The sequence below is a fragment of the Lytechinus variegatus genome, chromosome 12, assembly GCF_018143015.1.
Source record: "Lytechinus variegatus isolate NC3 chromosome 12, Lvar_3.0, whole genome shotgun sequence".
Lineage (NCBI taxonomy): Eukaryota > Metazoa > Echinodermata > Echinoidea > Temnopleuroida > Toxopneustidae > Lytechinus > Lytechinus variegatus.
The window spans coordinates 13848105-13866590 of NC_054751.1; the positions used below are offsets into that span (position 1 = coordinate 13848105).

General features: G+C 34.1%; 1 protein-coding gene and 1 long non-coding RNA gene across 2 annotated transcripts; both read right to left on the reverse strand.

The window, feature by feature from the left end:
• Positions 1–1003: 1003 nt before the first annotated feature.
• Positions 1004–2266, reverse strand: LOC121425494. The gene is made up of 2 exons (XR_005971498.1): positions 1820–2266; positions 1004–1242 (listed from the first exon to the last, which is right to left on the reverse strand). It is a non-coding gene; the product is annotated as an uncharacterized LOC121425494 (long non-coding RNA).
• A 524-nt stretch (positions 2267–2790) lies between these two features.
• LOC121424640 (leucine-rich repeat extensin-like protein 3) lies at positions 2791–10174 on the reverse strand. Its single transcript, XM_041620356.1, has 6 exons — positions 10011–10174; positions 8880–8975; positions 7175–7273; positions 6343–6399; positions 4008–4073; positions 2791–3277 (listed from the first exon to the last, which is right to left on the reverse strand). Exons 1-6 carry the CDS (start codon positions 10033–10035, stop codon positions 2799–2801), a joined length of 822 nt encoding a protein of 273 aa, XP_041476290.1. The 5' UTR covers positions 10036–10174; the 3' UTR covers positions 2791–2798.
• Positions 10175–18486: the final 8312 nt, after the last annotated feature.

Below are 18486 nucleotides of genomic sequence, written 5' to 3' on the forward strand. Positions count from 1 at the left end.
AATTATAGTTTGATTGTACTACATTTCAGAAAGCTGAAAAAATCCTTTCCAATCATGTACATGAATATGATTTTTAAATCTTCATTTCGTATTTTTAATGCAACGTTTGCTTTGGACATACACATGAATATTACACATGAAAGCAAATACATACTGTTCATCTAATATAACTATACACATAGTAAAACTTTGGCAATCTTACGCACATAGTACCATATTTATTCATGATCATAAAGGCAATGAATACATATGACACAATAATTTTTGCAGATGATTCTATTCAAAGCTAAAGGGGGATATCATTTCTAATCATGTTTTAATCCCAATTCTAAATATTGTTTTTCTCTACTTTGTATCACAAATTTTATATCACTGGGATGATTATGGTCATTCTACTCTCTCCTCCAAATTAATTTGAGATGTTCTGTGTATTTACTTTTTTTCTTTCAACCAATACTTATTTAATTAGTTCAATGTTTGAGGGTTGTGTGTACAGATGAATGAATTACAATGAGAAGAGGTAGATTAACTATATTCATTCAAACAATACAAACTTGGGTTACTATCAAGTAGTAGTACATGCACTGCAAAAACTCTGGTGTTGATTTAACACCAGCCTCGAATCTTTATAAGTCCACACCAGAGAAGTATTAAACAACATCGGTTTTGTTTTGGTCTAACACCAGATAGGTGTTTATACAACACCAATTAGTATTAAAACAGCATCAGTTTGATTCCAAGCTGGTGTTGTTTCAATACTTCTCTGGTGTGGACATATATAGATTCCGGGCTGGTGTTAAATCAACACTGGAGTTTTTGCAGTGTGTAAGTTTGGATAGAATATAGGGAGCAGAACAGGATGAGGGAAGACTTGTCTTCCCCCCCCCTTTTAAGGTAAGGGCTGCAGAAAAAGGGGAAAATAACGCCATTTCAAACTGGCCATACTTTCAGACCATCAAAAGGCCGCATTTGTAGGACTCTAGGGTTATGCCTGCACATGTTGATAGTGCTGTATCACCTCCATCTAGTATGGCTTGTTGTGTTGTGGGTTATACTCATACATGTTGATAGCTCCTCCACCGCTGCTCCTGGGTGGAGGAGAGCTCAGGTCCACCCTAAGGGGCACGTCTTCATAGAACCCAGAGGACGGGCGTGGCTGACTCTGACCCCCGTAGTAGTACCCTCTGGCATTTCCAGATGTCTCGATGGGTGGAAGATTGGGCGGAGCTCCCTTGGGATAACCTGCAAAAAAAAACAAAGAAAAAAAAGGTTGAGGAGACAGTAAGTCAAGAGGGAAAAGAGAAGATGATTCTTGTTTGGACGACAAGACTTTGTGGAGAAATGCTTTTTAAACATTTTAATGCTTCAAGATATTCCAAAAACTAGCTCTGGGACTTGGGACTATATCTGAGCAGTGACATATAGTTTTTTTTATTTCAATTTCATACAGACTATTTTGTTTGTCATTATACAAGCAACTCTTATTTTAACAATGTATAGTTCCCATTGTGTTATAAAAAAAATCAATAAATTTCGTATTTGGTGAGAACTTTTAAAGGTTTCCAACAAAAAATATTGATACATCATATAAACCATAGTTTAGCCTTATCATGGATAAGCTACAATAACTAAATTGTAGATAAATAAGAATTGAAATCAATTCAATTCACTTTATCATATTCAAAGTGATTTCAATCATCCCATTGTTTCATAATTTCAAGTTTTCATGTTGGTAATCATTCCTTCATAATTCTATACAATGAAATAAAATAATTGAAAGGAAAAAAGAAAAGGTTAGGTCTTCTTTCTACAAGCATACCTGGTTGTCACTTTCTAATGAGAAGCTCAAGCAATTGATATACAGGCATCGACAGGATGATGTGCGGATGAAGCAAGGAATGGATTGCATGGTATCGTCCGATGGATGGATGAAAGGAAGAGGAGGGGAGGGGGGCGGGCATTGCTAAAGCGGTTCTGAGCAGCCGAGGGATCATGCACCTACAGTGTACCTACAGCAGCACATAGTTGTTATTGCATTTAGTGAGGGAAGGGAAAGGGGCAGTCAGTAAAAACAAGGGGCTAAAAAGAATGAGTAGAAAGGTAAGAATGTATCATATGAAGAGATATAAAGGGAAAGGACAACTTGGTTTGTGTTTTTAGAATGTTACTTGGTATTGAAACGGTTTACTTACTTCTTGCCACTGAAAATTCAACTGATTACCTCAAAATTTAAAATTACCATATCCAGTCAAAATGAGAAACTGAATTTGAATTACATTTCAAGCAAGAACAGAAATTAGATGATTGACAGGGTTTTTATCATTTCAATATGAAAATCCTTTTTATCATGCCAGGGTATTTGTTTTACCAAGAATGAACTATCTGTTAATTTCTTGTAAATCATTTTGATATTATGATTATCATGATAATTGCAATGGTAAGATTGATTCAGCTGTGATTTCACAAAAAGGAAACGGTTAATAATGAAAATTTCCAAAAAAAATCCCATGTAAACAGTAGGAAAAGATCAATATATTTTGCTAAAAATTCATTTTTTTTTTTTTACTCTTTTGAAAAACCAACAAGGGAGAAAAAAAATGATAGTCATAAATCAACATTAACAGAGAGTCTGGGAGGGTGTTTAGGCCATAAACAGGAAAGTCTCAATAATGAAAATTTCGTTGTTTTTCCAATATAAACTCATAACATTAGCTAAAGATCAATATATTTTGCTAAAAATTGATTTTTTAAATACTTTTTGAAAAACCAACAAGGGAGATAAAAATTAGTGACAATCATTAATCAACATTAACAGAGAGTCTGGGAGGGGGTATAGGTCTCGGTCTTGGGAGGGGAGAACTTGCAATGAGAGGGGGTGATGGGGGAGGGGAAGGGGGTGGGGGAGGCAGGGGTGGGGATCGACTGGACGACGGGGAAGATGTATCGCTCATGGGAGGCTCTGGAGGGTAATCGGGAGGGGGAGGGATGATGCGTATTGGCAAAGTCGGGGAAGCCGAAGTCCTGTATTGCCTGACCAAGCGACGGCCGGACGGCCTGAATTGCTGGGGAGGGGATAGGAGGTTGTTGGGGACTGAGTAGATGGGGATGATTGGGGGTGGGGGAGGAGGGGGTGGGGATGGCTCCTGGGGGTAGTACCCTGAGGAGTGCTGGTGTATGGCTGCACAGAGGAGGGAGGGCGGGGGAGGGGGGAGGTTAGAAAAAGGGTCGGAGGGCATGCGATACATCATGGGACTTAATCTCCCACTAGCTGAGAATACTTGATAAAGCAAAAAGCAAAGAAAAAAAGGCATGTTAAGTATAACTGTCAGCATGATATAAAAGTAATGTAGAAAGAATGCCTTGCTTAAGGTTTATGTTATGTCAGGAAATGAAATAAAATGGGTTTCACTATTCTAATGATCTGATTGCATGAACTGAAATCATATTAGCAAGGAGGACATATGGAAAAAAGATATCATGAAGAGGAAACTTTATACCACAAAAAGTTTTTTTAAAATTAGTTATGTGCCACTCGCAGTAGGCCAAGCTGGTTGGGTTATAAACAATACCATTTCGGGGGCCCATGTTGTGATGGGCTCCTCCAAAGTATCGTGCCACTCCTGAGAGTGATCAAGCATACACATTATTTCTTTGTAAAAAAAATCTACAAGTATAGACTTCATTATTAAATTGAAAATACAGTTATTTGTTTGCAAGATTACAAATAAATGAAATACAGAAAGTTACTGACAAGCAGGGAGGCAACTGGGCTAGCTCAGAATGTCTCCCCCCAAAAAAATCACATTAAATATATGAAATGCTTTTTATTTATAATAAAATGTAACTGTAAGTCTATGGACATCCTTGTACAAAGTTGCATGAAGTTTAAACATCAATCATACACTATTATGTTAAAAGGCCTGTATCTTAACGAGTTTGATACCCTACATAAAATCGTCTTTAAAATGAAATAGACCAGTCTACTTGTGTACTTGGGGGTTTCTTACCATCTTCGAATGAGGAGTCTCTACTACGGTGTGACAGGCCTGTATCTGGGCTCAAATGGTCTTCATCTTTTTTTTTTAAAGTTTTCAGATGTTATTCCATGTGAAGCATGAGGTGTAAGGCAGGCATGGTATGTTAAATGAAATGTTATGACATGTGAAATAGGCTACAAATATGAATAAGAAGACATTAAGACTAATTGCTCCAACTACTGCCAGTGACTATTTCATGCCATAAGCCAAAGTTCACTTTCCACATACATGTATACAAAAAAGAATGATCATAATAAAATAAATCAGTTCAGTTAAGGACACCAAAAAGATTCGCTTTTTCAATGTGAACAGGCCAGAAGCGTTAAAAACAATTAAAATATCAACGGTTTATCATCTGGTCCAGTTCGGGTAGATCCAAAGGCATATCAATGCACACCGGTAATGTATCATGTGAGGTGGTGCTAAAAATTGAATGAATCCCACCAGAAAATGAACATATTTAAAGTGTTACAAGTTCTGCCATGGGTGAGATATTTAATTGTGAAGTCTGGTGACAACATGTTACATTCAAATAAAGTTTGTTTCTCTGGGCTTGCCGAGCATTGTAGTATTGTTGTCTACATTCAACACACAGCATAAGGGAATGCATTTTGTGAAGGGGTTCACTAAACTTTTGAGCACAACTGTATTGCACTTGGACGTATATCAACGCGGTTCTCCTTGCCCCATGTTGGTGCAGGTACATACATGTAGGTAATATTCACAGTGAAACTATTATCTAGCCAGCTTGGCTTTGATTGGTCTCGATCTCCAAACATGGCATAAGCTTCTAATTACCCATGCCTTACATAGCAGTGATCCAAGGTTACAAGATGACTTAAAAAGAAATAAAACCAAGAAATAGAAGAGGGCTCTGTTACCAGAGTATTAAAGGTCTAATCCCGAGTTGAAATGAATTGAATGATATGGATATATCATCTTGTAACAACATGCAGAAGAAACAACCATGAACAAAAAAAATAACCAAAATATACACAGAATAAAACATACATATCAGCACAAATGTTACTATGCAAGTATACATATTATTTATAAATGAAAGATCAATCTTCCCAAAATAAGAAAGAAATGTACATGTTGCACATACCAGTTACAACTAGAACCATCTTCACACAAAACTGGGTCAATTTCATTTCTTAATTAAAAACATGTATATTAAAACCATACAAATTTGGCCAGACTTTTTATTTGTCAGTGGCTCTGTTTAAATCACACCCAATGTGATGTAAAAGTTTGTGGGATTGAAACCTTAAAGTTAATTGTAATGTGCTCCTGTTGCTTTTAAGGAGACTCCACATAATACTCCTGCGATAATAACTTATGCCATGATTTTTCTGAAGATATTGGGTAATAGTGTTATGGCTGTAATTTGACTTTTGCATTGGAATGCTACAATTAGTTGAATAAGAGTTAGGGTAAGGATAAAGGTTATATTAGATGTTTGAATTTAAGGGCAAATTTTCTATTGGTGCAACTGCTGCCTGATCATAATGTCATGGATTTTTTTAAACCAAGGATAAACCTGTTGATATGAAAACATTACAATTATTTTTTAAGAATTAAGTAGCGATGTGAAAGGAAGAGGGAAACATACTATGGAAAACCACACAACATTAATAAAAAGGAGAACACATAATACCAGCAAGCCACTAAGTCCCCGTATTTCACTCCTGCAACAGTTGCTCTTGCTTTTTATAAAACAGCAGCAACACCAAAAAAGTCATAGTCTGTCTTTATACAGTATCTTTCTTCATTTTGATACAATGATCTTTCCCTTATTTATTTGTGTTTTCCCCCTTCTTTTAATCCAAGCCAAGGAGTAATTTCCTTGAGCAAGAAATTGATCCACAATGTGCTGCACTCAACCCAGGTCAGGTAAATGTGTTTTGGTTCTGAGCAAGTAATTCCTTAAAAGGCTGAGACAACCAAAATCTGTAGACTAGCCTGGCCAGGGTGATATAGGAGCACCTTGAGTACCTAACAAGTTGGATATGTGCTGTACAAATACCCTATATTATTATTAACATCATTCATGTTAGTAACTTACAAAACAGCTATATAGCTATTTGACTCCGCCTTCATTTAGTGTCTCTGTGCCGAGTGTGTTAAATGAATATCATTCACATTTTGGGCTTTATTTACAATGAATAAAGATAATTGCCCTTAACATAGGGATTCATCCTATCTTTGTTTGTACTTGTTTTTTATTCATTTTTTTCAGAGCAATTGTTGCAGGAGACCAAATCAGTGGGTCAACACTGAACATTTTCTTTCTAGTTTCTACCTATAGCTTGCTGCCTTCCCCATAGCCAACCTCTGTCTATACTGGATTGCTGACGGGCTAGAAAGGGGGACCAAGACGAGGAACAAAGTTTTCAAACAAGAATTAGTCCGTAATAAATCAACAGGTGGTCATTTACAAAAAGAGTTACAACTAAGGTAACTTTGACATTATAACTACTATGGTAACAAGGCTCAGCAGCCAATCAAAATCCAAGTTCCATGTTATTTACTGTAATGGCAAAGTAACAAAAGTTGCATGTTTTTTAAAAAGGGTCCATGATGTTCATGAGACAATAACTGACAAGGTACATTATTAGGTTGATCTATTGTCCGTAAAAATACTAAATTGTTTTGTTTTCAAAGCTTTGAAATCATTGGAATTGTATATAAGAGAAGTGATGACTGATTAGTAAGACCAATCATTGATGTTTAAAAAGAAATGTGAAAAGGTATTTAAATGACATTTCCTGGTCTGTCAATCTAAATTAATTTTATATGCAAAAATCTCGATTTTTCTGAAGGATATTGAACAGTAAAAAGGGAAGATCTTCCTCTACTTTTGATTAAACATATCTGTTTTCTGTTCCTTTGTTCTCTTTTTCATAAAATACAAGTATTTGACAAAATAAATACTATACAAAATGTGCAGCCAATCGCATCATTTGAATTGAGCATTCTTATGTACCATGCATGCAAGTGCAATTATTTTAAGTTTTGAAAATAAAAAGTGCATCCAACATGTCCACGTGCAAGCATTTCAGGCCATTAGCATTAGTTAATGGAATAAAATCTACAACTTATGTCCAGCTCTTATTATACGACTATACACTTACACCAGGATTTGCGGTCGTCGAAAGACGGTTGCCTACTGCTTATGGACCGCTGCAGTGCACTAGCCATATTAGAAGTGTTCTGGAATTGATACCATTCTCCTGGTATGAAGAGGAGGGGGTAATAAAGAGGGGGATGGGTGTGGTGGTGGTGATTGGCGGTTGGGGGAGGTGGAATGTTGATATCGGTGGTAGTAATGAAGATGGTGGGGATGTTGTTGTTTTTTGTTGGTGGTGGTGGTCATGGTGGATGTGATAATGATGATTATGATAATATGAGGGTGATGACAATGATGATAATGATGGTGGTGGAGTGGTGATGGTGGTTGTGATGATGATGGTGGTGGTGGTGATGATGATGGTGATGATGATGATAATGATGATGGTGATGACATTAATGATAATGATGATGGTGGTGGAGTGGTGATGGTGGTTGTGATGACGATGATGATGATGATGGTGGTGGTGATGGTGATGGTGATGATGATGATGGTGATGACATTGATGATAATGATGATGGTGTGGGAGTGGTGATGGTGGTTGAGGTGATGATGGTGATGATGATGATGATGATGATGATGGTGATGATGATGATGATGATGATGGTGATGGTGATGGTGATGATGATGATGATGATGATGGCATGATGATTGTGGTGGTTTGTAGTGGTGGTGTTGGGTGTCATTTGTGGTATTGATGTTGGTTTCAATGATAGCATTGGTCATATTGGTAAGGAAGGTAATAGTGGTAATAATGATCACAATAATATTGATGATTATGATATCAAATATTGTAATCAGTGTTCAGAGTTATTTCAATAATGGCGATTGTGCTTAATAGTAGCAATAATTTGATTTTTTTTTTGAGAGAGAGAGATCGATTTAGGAGTGAAAAGAACCAGGTGGATCATTGAAAGAAAATCAAGATAGTATATTACAAATGAGGGACATCCATGAATATCTCAAATTAATACAAGATTTTGAGTGATTTTGACGATGTTTACAAATTAAATGTAGGTCAAATGCAAGGTGAGGCAGTAGCTTAGAAGGGTAATTATCAAAGATGGGGTCAATAGAAGGGTCAACGTTGGTGAAGGGAAGAGGAAAGGGGGTTCAAGTGGAACAATGAATTCATCAGAGAGCATGAAAGGGGGAAAAGGCCACACAAAACATAAAATGAGTAAATGTTTACTTTCAGAGAAAGATGGAAACTGTTAAACTCTACTATTAACCAAAACTACAAATTCTTAGTGCAAAAATGTGAAGGCAAATCCTTACAACATACTCAGGAACCAAGCTGTTTTATAATTACATCTCAATAAAGTCAAACACAAGTTCTAAGTGTGTGCATCTAATATGTTGATAATCAAGTTGCATTTGATATTCAGAGTTGCAATTTATAGCAACTTTTTCTGCAACAGTGTGCTGGTCTACTGCTTTCAGAAAAAGATGAGACTTTTTCTTCATTATGATATAAGATTTACTTTGCAAAATATCAAATGTGTACTTAATTCACATATTTTCTGCTCTAATACATTTCTAACAGGCAAACATAAAAAATGATACTTTTGAATGAAATTTGTCTCGTGGATATTAACCCTCAATACCTAATTGCCAGAGGAACAAAAATGCATGTGACCTAAACAAATAAACATCAAACAATATTATTCCAATCTCATCAAAAGGTTTGTTCTTAATCTCATCCATACCCTCTTCAAATGACATCTGTCTGTCTCCAAACGTTCCAAACAGGACTCCGTTGCGACTGGCCCCACCTGCCGTCGATGTGCTTGGGCCTGCGAAAGCTTGTCAGGTGAAAAATATATACAGTGTGTCCCACAAAAAAAGGAAAGTGTGGTACTCAGTACTCTCAATTGGGTCAAGATGTATTTAGGATCTGGCAGTTTTGTGCGAGAAAGAGATTGCTCACTCACATTTTATATCAAAATATATTGACGGTGATATATCTATTAATCAGAAAATTAGTTTCTTTTTATGGGACACACTATATATCTTTGCAGAATCGTGCTTCAGCATGGCTTGTATCATGCATGAACCGAAGCTGTCTTACAAGTTTAAGTTATCATTCTGAGCAGGATCTGAGCAGGATCTGAGCTGGGCAATGAATTTCAAACATATTATATAAAGAACAAATGGCAATCCAAAAAGTGTTGCCTATGTGTGGTCTATTATGCAAGACTGTTCCATCTGTGCAGATGGGATTTTTTTGCTATGTCTTAAGAAGCAAATAAGCCCCACAGTTTTGCCAAAATTTTGAGCATCACACAGACAAAAAAACCGCCTTAAGTCAGGTTATGTACAATTTGGTTACCTCACATTAGTATGAATTTATTTCGGATACCATTACACTTTTACCAATTTCACTTTTACTAAATTAAATTTTACTACCTTTTCTACATGTTTTTATGGTTTGCATTTGAATTTTTTTAGAAAAAAGGAAAATGGTTATGAAAACTATACCCAGGCCATGATAGCCAAAGTAAGAGGTGGCCAATGGGCCAAAATTCTCATTTCTTAAAATATATTCTTTTCCTATAATTTCCATCTTAAGCATATCATCTCAAACTTCTTTCACTCTCACTAAAAAGGGACTTTCACAGTTGGCTATCTGACTACATGTACCTGCAACTCTTGCAATCACAAGCAAAATATTTGAAACCAAACAGTCGTACGACCAAGCGTGAAAGCCCCTTTTTTCAGCTATGCAATATCATCATGTCATTCACATCAACTTTGGAATCTGAATTTCAAAAAGTATATCACATTATTACAAAACATCCATAAAACCATTTGAAATGAAATTTTGATAGCTTGCCTACCATTTTCCTCCTGGTCTTTCAACATTTCCTTGAAAACAGCCAACTTATTCCTTGCTATTTTTGATCGACCTGCACTTTATAATTAGTGTCAACGTCCATTTATATATTTATTGGCATGCACACGGTTCAACAGGTAGTGACAGAGGATTCAGGAACCAATTACATGTAAATATGACATTGTGTAAATTAATTAAAATAAAAAGGATGCACCGTAACAAGAAAAGGACATAGGACAGAAAGAGGGGGAGGGAGAGGAAAGAACAGAGACAGACAAGTCAACAGACAAGTAAAAAGGCAATGTGTATGTGAGAAGTGAGAAAAAAATACAGACATATAGAGAAACAGAAATTTTTTTAAGCACAATAATGAAAAGGAAGGATACATTTTAAAGAATTACAAAGAAAGTTAGAAGAAATATAGGGGGAAATCACACATTGTAAAAATAGAGCATTAAAACAAAGAACAGAAATCAAATAGACACATTGGCACAAGAAATTAAATAGAATCAATGGGGGACAAATATCAAAGGAAAATAGGCAATAAAAGGAAACAAGTATTCCCTAAAAATAGATTCAAAATTTGAAGGCCAGAAACAAAGAGGAATATTAATCAAACAAGAGAAAAGGTTGGGTAACAACATGACAATCAGGAACAGAAAACAATAAACAAATTAAAATAAGAAAATACAATACCCAGTCAGAACAAGTATGTAGAAGATTGGTTAGTAAGAATTTTCATACTTATACACCGTAAAATACAATGTATAAATACAAGCAAGGAAATATAAGAATATTTTTCACAAATTCAAAAAATGACCAATATAAACAAAGCAATTAGAATTTAATTTAGTTCACGAATATAACAATTTGGAAAAATGAATATGAAAGGAGAAAAAAGAAAATATGACACATTAGTTATGAAAAAAATTATAACATATTATAAAGATAAACATGTGGAAATATGCCTTCATACTTAAGATCATAATTTCCAATTCACTTATTATATTTCAATAACTTAAGGTGAATTTCCATAATCATCTAGGATTTCCTTTTTTATCATGTAAGATTTTGTAAATATATTTTTAAAATCTTATATTTCCTTGCTGATACAGTTCCTATGTATTGAGTACACAACAGACAAACAAGAATCCAATTTCAAGATTTTTTTTAGAAAAAGATGTAGCACTTTTAATCTGTGTAACAAAATAAGCCCCATTTCACATTCAAATACTAACCTCAGTGCACAATATATAAAAACAAGTTCGTTGCGCCATCAAAAATTCCATTGTATAAGTGAATGCGTACATGTATAAATCATCAATCAATCACGACTGGGCCCTGGCACATAGAACATACAATTGATTGTAATTAACTTATAACAATCAATTATAAATAATAATTAATGTAAAAGGGCCCAGTGTAATTAAGTAGTCAACAATATATCAGTTATAACAGTGTTCCTCATTTAAAAAAAAATACAAAAAATCATTTGTAAAGAATACTTAACACAATAATATATATAGTTTAATTGTTTCCTAGAAATTAGAGGATTTCATATTTAGGAAAGGTATCATTAAACAACTGAACTGCTGCATTGATTGAATAAACAAACAAATGAAAAAAGGAAAAAAAAATAAGTGTCCTGTTTTGCAAAATGCAAAACAAGTCTGGATATGTTTTGATCTTATATATGTATATCTACAATATGAAAACAACTTGAGCCTTAAGTCCAAGTTCGATTTGAATTAAATCACTCGTTGTGACCAAATGAAACGAATTATTGTGAGCACAATACAAGCACTGCCTTGCCAACACTCTAAAAAAATCTGGTTTCATATTTCATCTAACTTGCAAAAGCTGGATTATACATCCTACAAGATTAACAATTAGCAAATAACAGTTAATTAAGTCCTGTGATATTTTCTAGCAATCATTAGTTTGTTCCAAACTATCCTCCTTGAGAATATATAGCTTATTATAGTCCTTAATGTTTGCTACATGTTATTCTTCCAAATGTTGATTGATGTAATTCTTCCACATTTTAATAATTCAAAACTCCTCCTTTCCTATCCTTTTCCATAAAATTCCCATCAATAATGTCATTAAGATACCTTTACATAAATGTTCAAAGTTGTGCAATGTAAGAACATTCTGGCGGCTTTCCTTTTCAGTTTTCCCAAAACATTTTGTACATTTACAATGTATAGAGATGTATGTGTTGGAGGTTTGAACTAGTACTAGTTTGAACAAAGGAAAGCTTAATGGAAATCACCAAAAAAAAAACAGTTTATCACAGCTCAGACTTATGTTAAGGTACCCTGATGTAAAATAGTAATAATTCCAATGCAGATATTGGTCTTTTATCGAATATTTCTAATAACACTTTATAGTAGGCTGATGACTGATATTTATCAAAATGTCAAATAAATCACTTAAATTAATTCACAGGGGCTTTATTTAACCTACGGTTAAAAACTGGAAATAAAGATACACAAAAGTGTCTGCAGTCAATTCCCAAAATCTCAATTTGAATAAAAATCACAACCTTATGGAATTAATATATTGTCTACTGAAAACTGTAAATTCCCGTTAGGAGATATTCCATTCGAGTGGGTATCAAATTATATCGAATGTACCATAAATGAGGCGTATATACACACAAAAAAATCATCAACAATGATTTCTTGTTTGGAATGATCATAAATGACATCTCAAGAAAGTCCAATTCATAGAATCTTGAAATTGCTACTTGTCAATCTAAAAGCCATAGGTCTATCTTGATGGAATGCCTACTGATAAGTGTCTAGATAATCTGGAAATGTGTGATTAGCCTACATATTCCTGCCATGAGGTTAGACTAATTCCTGCATACATAAAAGTCTGAATTCCATATTTTACAAGCTCTCAAAAGTAATGTTTGCTTGGCTTCAACATTTTTCTTCGTTGCAGCTCTACCTTTACGAATAATAAAAATAAAAGAGCAGTGATTCATTCTTTTCTCCAATTAAAAGACTTGACCACATGATCAGCACTTGACTCACAAATTATAACAATCAGAGTTTGCCTGGGATGTCAAACATTCAAAATATTGGATATGTTTTTATGAAGGCTCTTTGCATCATGCCCCGCATACATCATAGAAAGAATGGAATAGTGTATTACGTGAAGGAAGTTTTTAATTGTATATTCAGGAAAAAATCTTTCGCTTGATTTATCTTCTTTGATGAGAATGAGATCAAAACTTCATGAAATTGTTCATCAAAGTTCACCCAATCCGTACATGACTAATTGATTTACAATACTAGAAGGTTAAAGTTAGTTTCATGATGTTGGCTATCCTGGAATCTATGTGAAATGTATGATCTTCACTCCTCTAAATTAATAAAAGGGAATTAATAATCCGGGAGCGTTTCACGAAAGGACTTGTCAGACGCTTTATCCAACAAGTCCCAATTTATCTGACAGTTACCATAGTAACACTGCCTCTCAGCCAATCAGAATCAATGAAATTGTCAGATCTGACAACTTGTCAGGCAAAATTGTTGATGAAACGCTCGCCAGATTAACTGTTGTTAGTAAAAGTCAAACCCTGGATTTAATTTGATTAATCAAGACTCATCTTTAAATATCAAATCATGCTGCATTCAAAACTAACATTTTTCAAATTTTGATTTTCTCTTTAAAAATGAAAATTTATGGTTTAATTTCCAGTCAAATGTTTGGCTGGATTAAATTGAAATCCATGAAATTTAGAGTTTACTGTGCTTAAGTTTTACAGCATCAATACTTGTAAGGAGATGATTTTGCAGTACTATGAAATACTGCATTTATAATGAAAGATCATACTGCAGTTAAAGTTAAAACTGTTAAAATGTTAATCTGAGTGCGTCACACTGCAATCATTTTCCTGACGAGGCAAGTTACTCACACACCAAAATAAGAAATATTTAGCATATTGAAGTATGTTCATGGAGATTAGCCCACTTTAGGGCAATTCCATTAAATATGTACGTCCGAACCAACGTAAGTGAGACCTTCGTGAAATTTTTTGTCTCTGATTTCTGGTTCCTATGACGGTATGTAATGCTGTCAGATGGCCATGACTTGGGGCATTTATGAACTGAAGCAAGAATTGAGAAAGACGGGGTCGGACGTATAAAATGGTTGAAAATCTTTATGGAATTGCCCTTTAAGTACTTGTGTTTAATAGAATGCTGTAAATAATCAAGACTTTAAGGTAGCTGAAGTGATCATGAAAGTGAGTTGTTATTCTGAGACAATGGGTAGAGAATAAAGCTGATTAATCTGTGCTGCATATGTAATTATGTATTGTAGAGCACTTAAAAACTTCTGAATGGTATTTGTTAAGCGCTATAGAATATAATAACTTATCACTTTTACAAGAACAACGAAACATAAAAATCAGAGTCTCTGATTTTATCAGTACTATTTCTATTCTCATCTATTGTGTGATCAATGTAAAAGAGATATTAATGCCTTGAAGTTGACAGATTGCAGAATTTAGTAACATATTGAGAATTGGCAATTTTTGCAAAAATGAATAATCTGACATCAAATTGTGAAAGTGACTTGACTTGATTATTAATTTAATTGACTTCAATAATCAGGGAAGCACACTTAACAAGGAATGGATCCTCTCACTTCAAGACACACAGGGCAAACAAAAGAGTGTAGCGGTGAAACCAATGGCACAATAAAGGAATTAATAAGTGCACATTAAGACTTGGTCGTAAAATTAGGAAGAAATTGGCACTTATTTTTAATCATCCTTTCAGAATAAAGGACCCCTATTAAATAAATGTTAGAAGTTAAAGATATTGACAAACATCTAAATGGCTCTAAATCAGACTGAGTTTAAAAAATTATTTTTTATAAAACAAATCAGCATTATAAATCGCATGGTAATCCATTTTAGAAAATTGAAAAAAAAATACACACACATCCATTCTTACTCTTATTTTATCAATGTTCATGTATTAATTTTATAGGGTCTATATGTACTTTTCTAATAGTAATCGTTTTCAACTGAAAAAAGGCCAGTTATTTATGAAATCTGAAAGGATCTAGAACCACCCCCTAAGGAGAAAAATAATAATTGTTAGCTTAAATCATAAACCAATGTCAACGCATCAATTCACTGCACTTCAAAAAGAATACAGAATGAAGGATCTTTTTTATGAAGGGAGATACTCGAAACAAATTCAGAGAAAATCCCATTGAAAAATATAAATACTTTTACTTAAAATATTATGGTGTGACGAGTTTCAAATTGAAACAGGAAAAATGGGAAAAAATGGATAAAGGCAAGATGAAATTCATGGTAAAGTTAAAGACTAAATGACAGTCTAAACATGTTAAGGGTCATTTTGGATTTGAAATTGTGATATTAGTTGTTGGAGAAAGAGCTAAACCATCAAGTATATTTTTAGGTATTCCTGTATCTAGGCAAACCTCGTAATGCATGTAATTCATTAGAGGACAAAGGGTGAAAGAAAGAGAACAAAATAAAACATTTAATTTCTGAGCAAAAGTCAAAACAACAATAAAACAAAAACAAAAATTGCTTGCAAAGTATCTGGTGCAGGATATTTGGACTAAGAACTTTTCATTGCAAATTGGCAAGAAATGTATCCATGGACTTGGATTTATTCGATAACAACAACAAAACAATATACTGTACTGTGCCTCATACATATCCAATACCCAGTTTCCTTCATTTTGAAGGAAAAAACATCAATCAGATGCAAGATTTTCAAAAACATCTACATAAAGAGAAGATATATGTTGAGTGAAAAAGAAGTCAACTCTGTACAAAAAGATGGCAAATATGGAAAAATATTACAACTATGAACAATACAGGTGCAAACATTTACAACATGATATACAAAGGGTATATTTACACACACACACAAATACATACAGGAGTATAAAACACTATGACATAGATTGTTATCTATGAACATTTTTTTAAGACACTGTCAAGACTTTTCTTGTACTAGTAAGCTGCTTTAAATACTGTTTGCAGAAAAAAAAATCCAGTCCTATGAAATCGAGTTTTGTCTGTGCTTTTTATAAGTGTGTTGAAATAATCTACCGGGTGTGACACAAACATGAAAGAGAGAAATTTCATTTGCCATGATTCTGAAACTGATTTCCTATCCAATTCTTTCAATTTCTTTGAATATTCTAGATCTAAAGTACAGATCATAGCACTGTCATTCTATTCTTTGAGAGCTAACTCTGGTTATTTCCATGCCACATCAAAAAGGCATAGAACTTCATGTCCATGAAAAAGGTGAATTTATATCAATCAAATAACGTTCAAATAATTTCAACCACAATACATCACATTTGTAATCGTTAAGGCAAAATAGTACTCATTATTTTTCTCGCTTTGTGTTATCATTGCAGAGTTGAATTTTAAAATGCAGTATGTTTAACAACATAAACACTAGAAGACAGAAATTATTTATCTTGGGGGTATTTCATGAAAGTTGTCAGCTCAGACAGTTACCACAGTAACAGTCAGATCTCAGTGATTCTCAGCCAATGAAAACCATGGATTTCACAAAGATTGTCGGTGTTGACAACTGCCACGAAACACTCACATGAGAAAAACTTATTTACATCTCATAATGTGCAATGACATTAACAATTCTAGAGTTGTTAGCATAAGTACAGGGACCAAATAGATTTAAATGATTAAATGCAAAAGATATTTGAGACATTGCAAGCTGCAATTTATAATAATAATTTCATCAGCATGTGGATTTTATGTTCTATTTTTTATTCGGCTAAATGTATATTTCATGCAAATTATGCATTAATGAATAAAAGTGAATGTGAATATCTCCTCAAACAATATTACCTTTTTCACATCTACATGTAATACAATGTTGATTTGAATGCAAAGTCTATGTCATCAAATTACCAGAGGGCAATATTTTCTGGATCAAAACATTCTAATTGTTATAAAACTTCTGACTAGAAAAAAATTACCTAAAGCTTTAAATATGTTTGATATATTTTAACATTTAATTTTTTCCTAATAAAAAGAACCATTAAATACATAAATTCCACATACATCTATCCAACAAAAAGTCTGTTTTCTACGGGACAATTGGCAAACTGGTGAAGTTAGTGGCAATTAATTGCTTTCATTCCATAAATGCTGCAAAGTATTATTAGTTTGCATAATTTAAAGTTTTTCAAACCGTTAACCCTCCAGCACGAGCAAGTTACGATTCATATTCTGGAGAAGAAAACAATTGTAGGCGGAGGTTGGCATGAGCACACTATGATTTCATAGTACAAAAAAATAATAATAATTCATCACTAAAAACATAATTCTTGAACCAGCAAGAATATTACATCCTTGTAAAAAAATGTCTTGAAATTGGAATATACTTCAGTTTTGAAGAGAAGAGGTTATAGGAAAATATATGTGACATAAGCCTTTATTTTCTATATTAGATTGAATGGCTACATTTGAATTGTACCACTGAGTATGCACCATGTACAATATGTGTATGTAATTCCCACTTACATTGTACTTGTTAACGTATGTATGCCTTTCAACCCACGGGGGAACTGGCAATGTACTGCTATGAGGGTTTAGTCATAAGGTCAACAGTCCAACATATTCTCTTCAATTGCCATAGAAGCAAAGGTTACACTTCGTAATTCCGCAGGTTCGTAATTCCGCAGGTTCTTTATTCCGAAGGTTCGTAATTCCGAAAAACGTAATTCCGAAAAACGTAAATCGCCTATACTTTGATGTTCGTTACTCCGAAAATGGAAAATGGTTCTTTAATCCGAACATTTGTGGCGTTATTCCGAAGGTTTGATAATCCGAAAACGACAAGAGGTTTGATGTTCCGAAGGTTCGTTAATTCGAAAACGAAATAAGGTTCGTTGTTCCGAAAGTTCGTTAGTCCGAAAACGAAATAAGATTTGTTAATCATTACATTTCCGACTAACGAATTACAACCCTTATTTTGTTTTCGGATTGACAAACCTTCGGAGTTACGAACATTCGGAAATACGAACCTTCAAAATAACGAACCTCCGGAATAAAGAAGCTTCGGAATTACAAATGTATGCGGAAGCAAAGTCAAATAAAATAAAATCTGCGTAAAGTAGCTTTTTGAATTATTTAAAGAGGAACCAACACATCAAGGGCCTGTTGCAGAAAGAGTTGCATGTAAACGCAAGTAAATATATCAAGCGCTAAGTCCGATTACAGGTGCTTCATTGGCTGAAAATCAAGTATCGCAAGATTTTTTTAGTTTCGTTTGATCGCAAACTCTTTAAGCAAACGGGCCCCAGGAGTGAAAAAAAAACAGTGATCTCTTTTGATCAAATTATTCCGGATTTTTAACAACTTAAAAATGAACTTTCAAGCAAAAATTATCCCTCATGATGGGAATTGTCTTAAGGTCTGTATCCTAACAAGG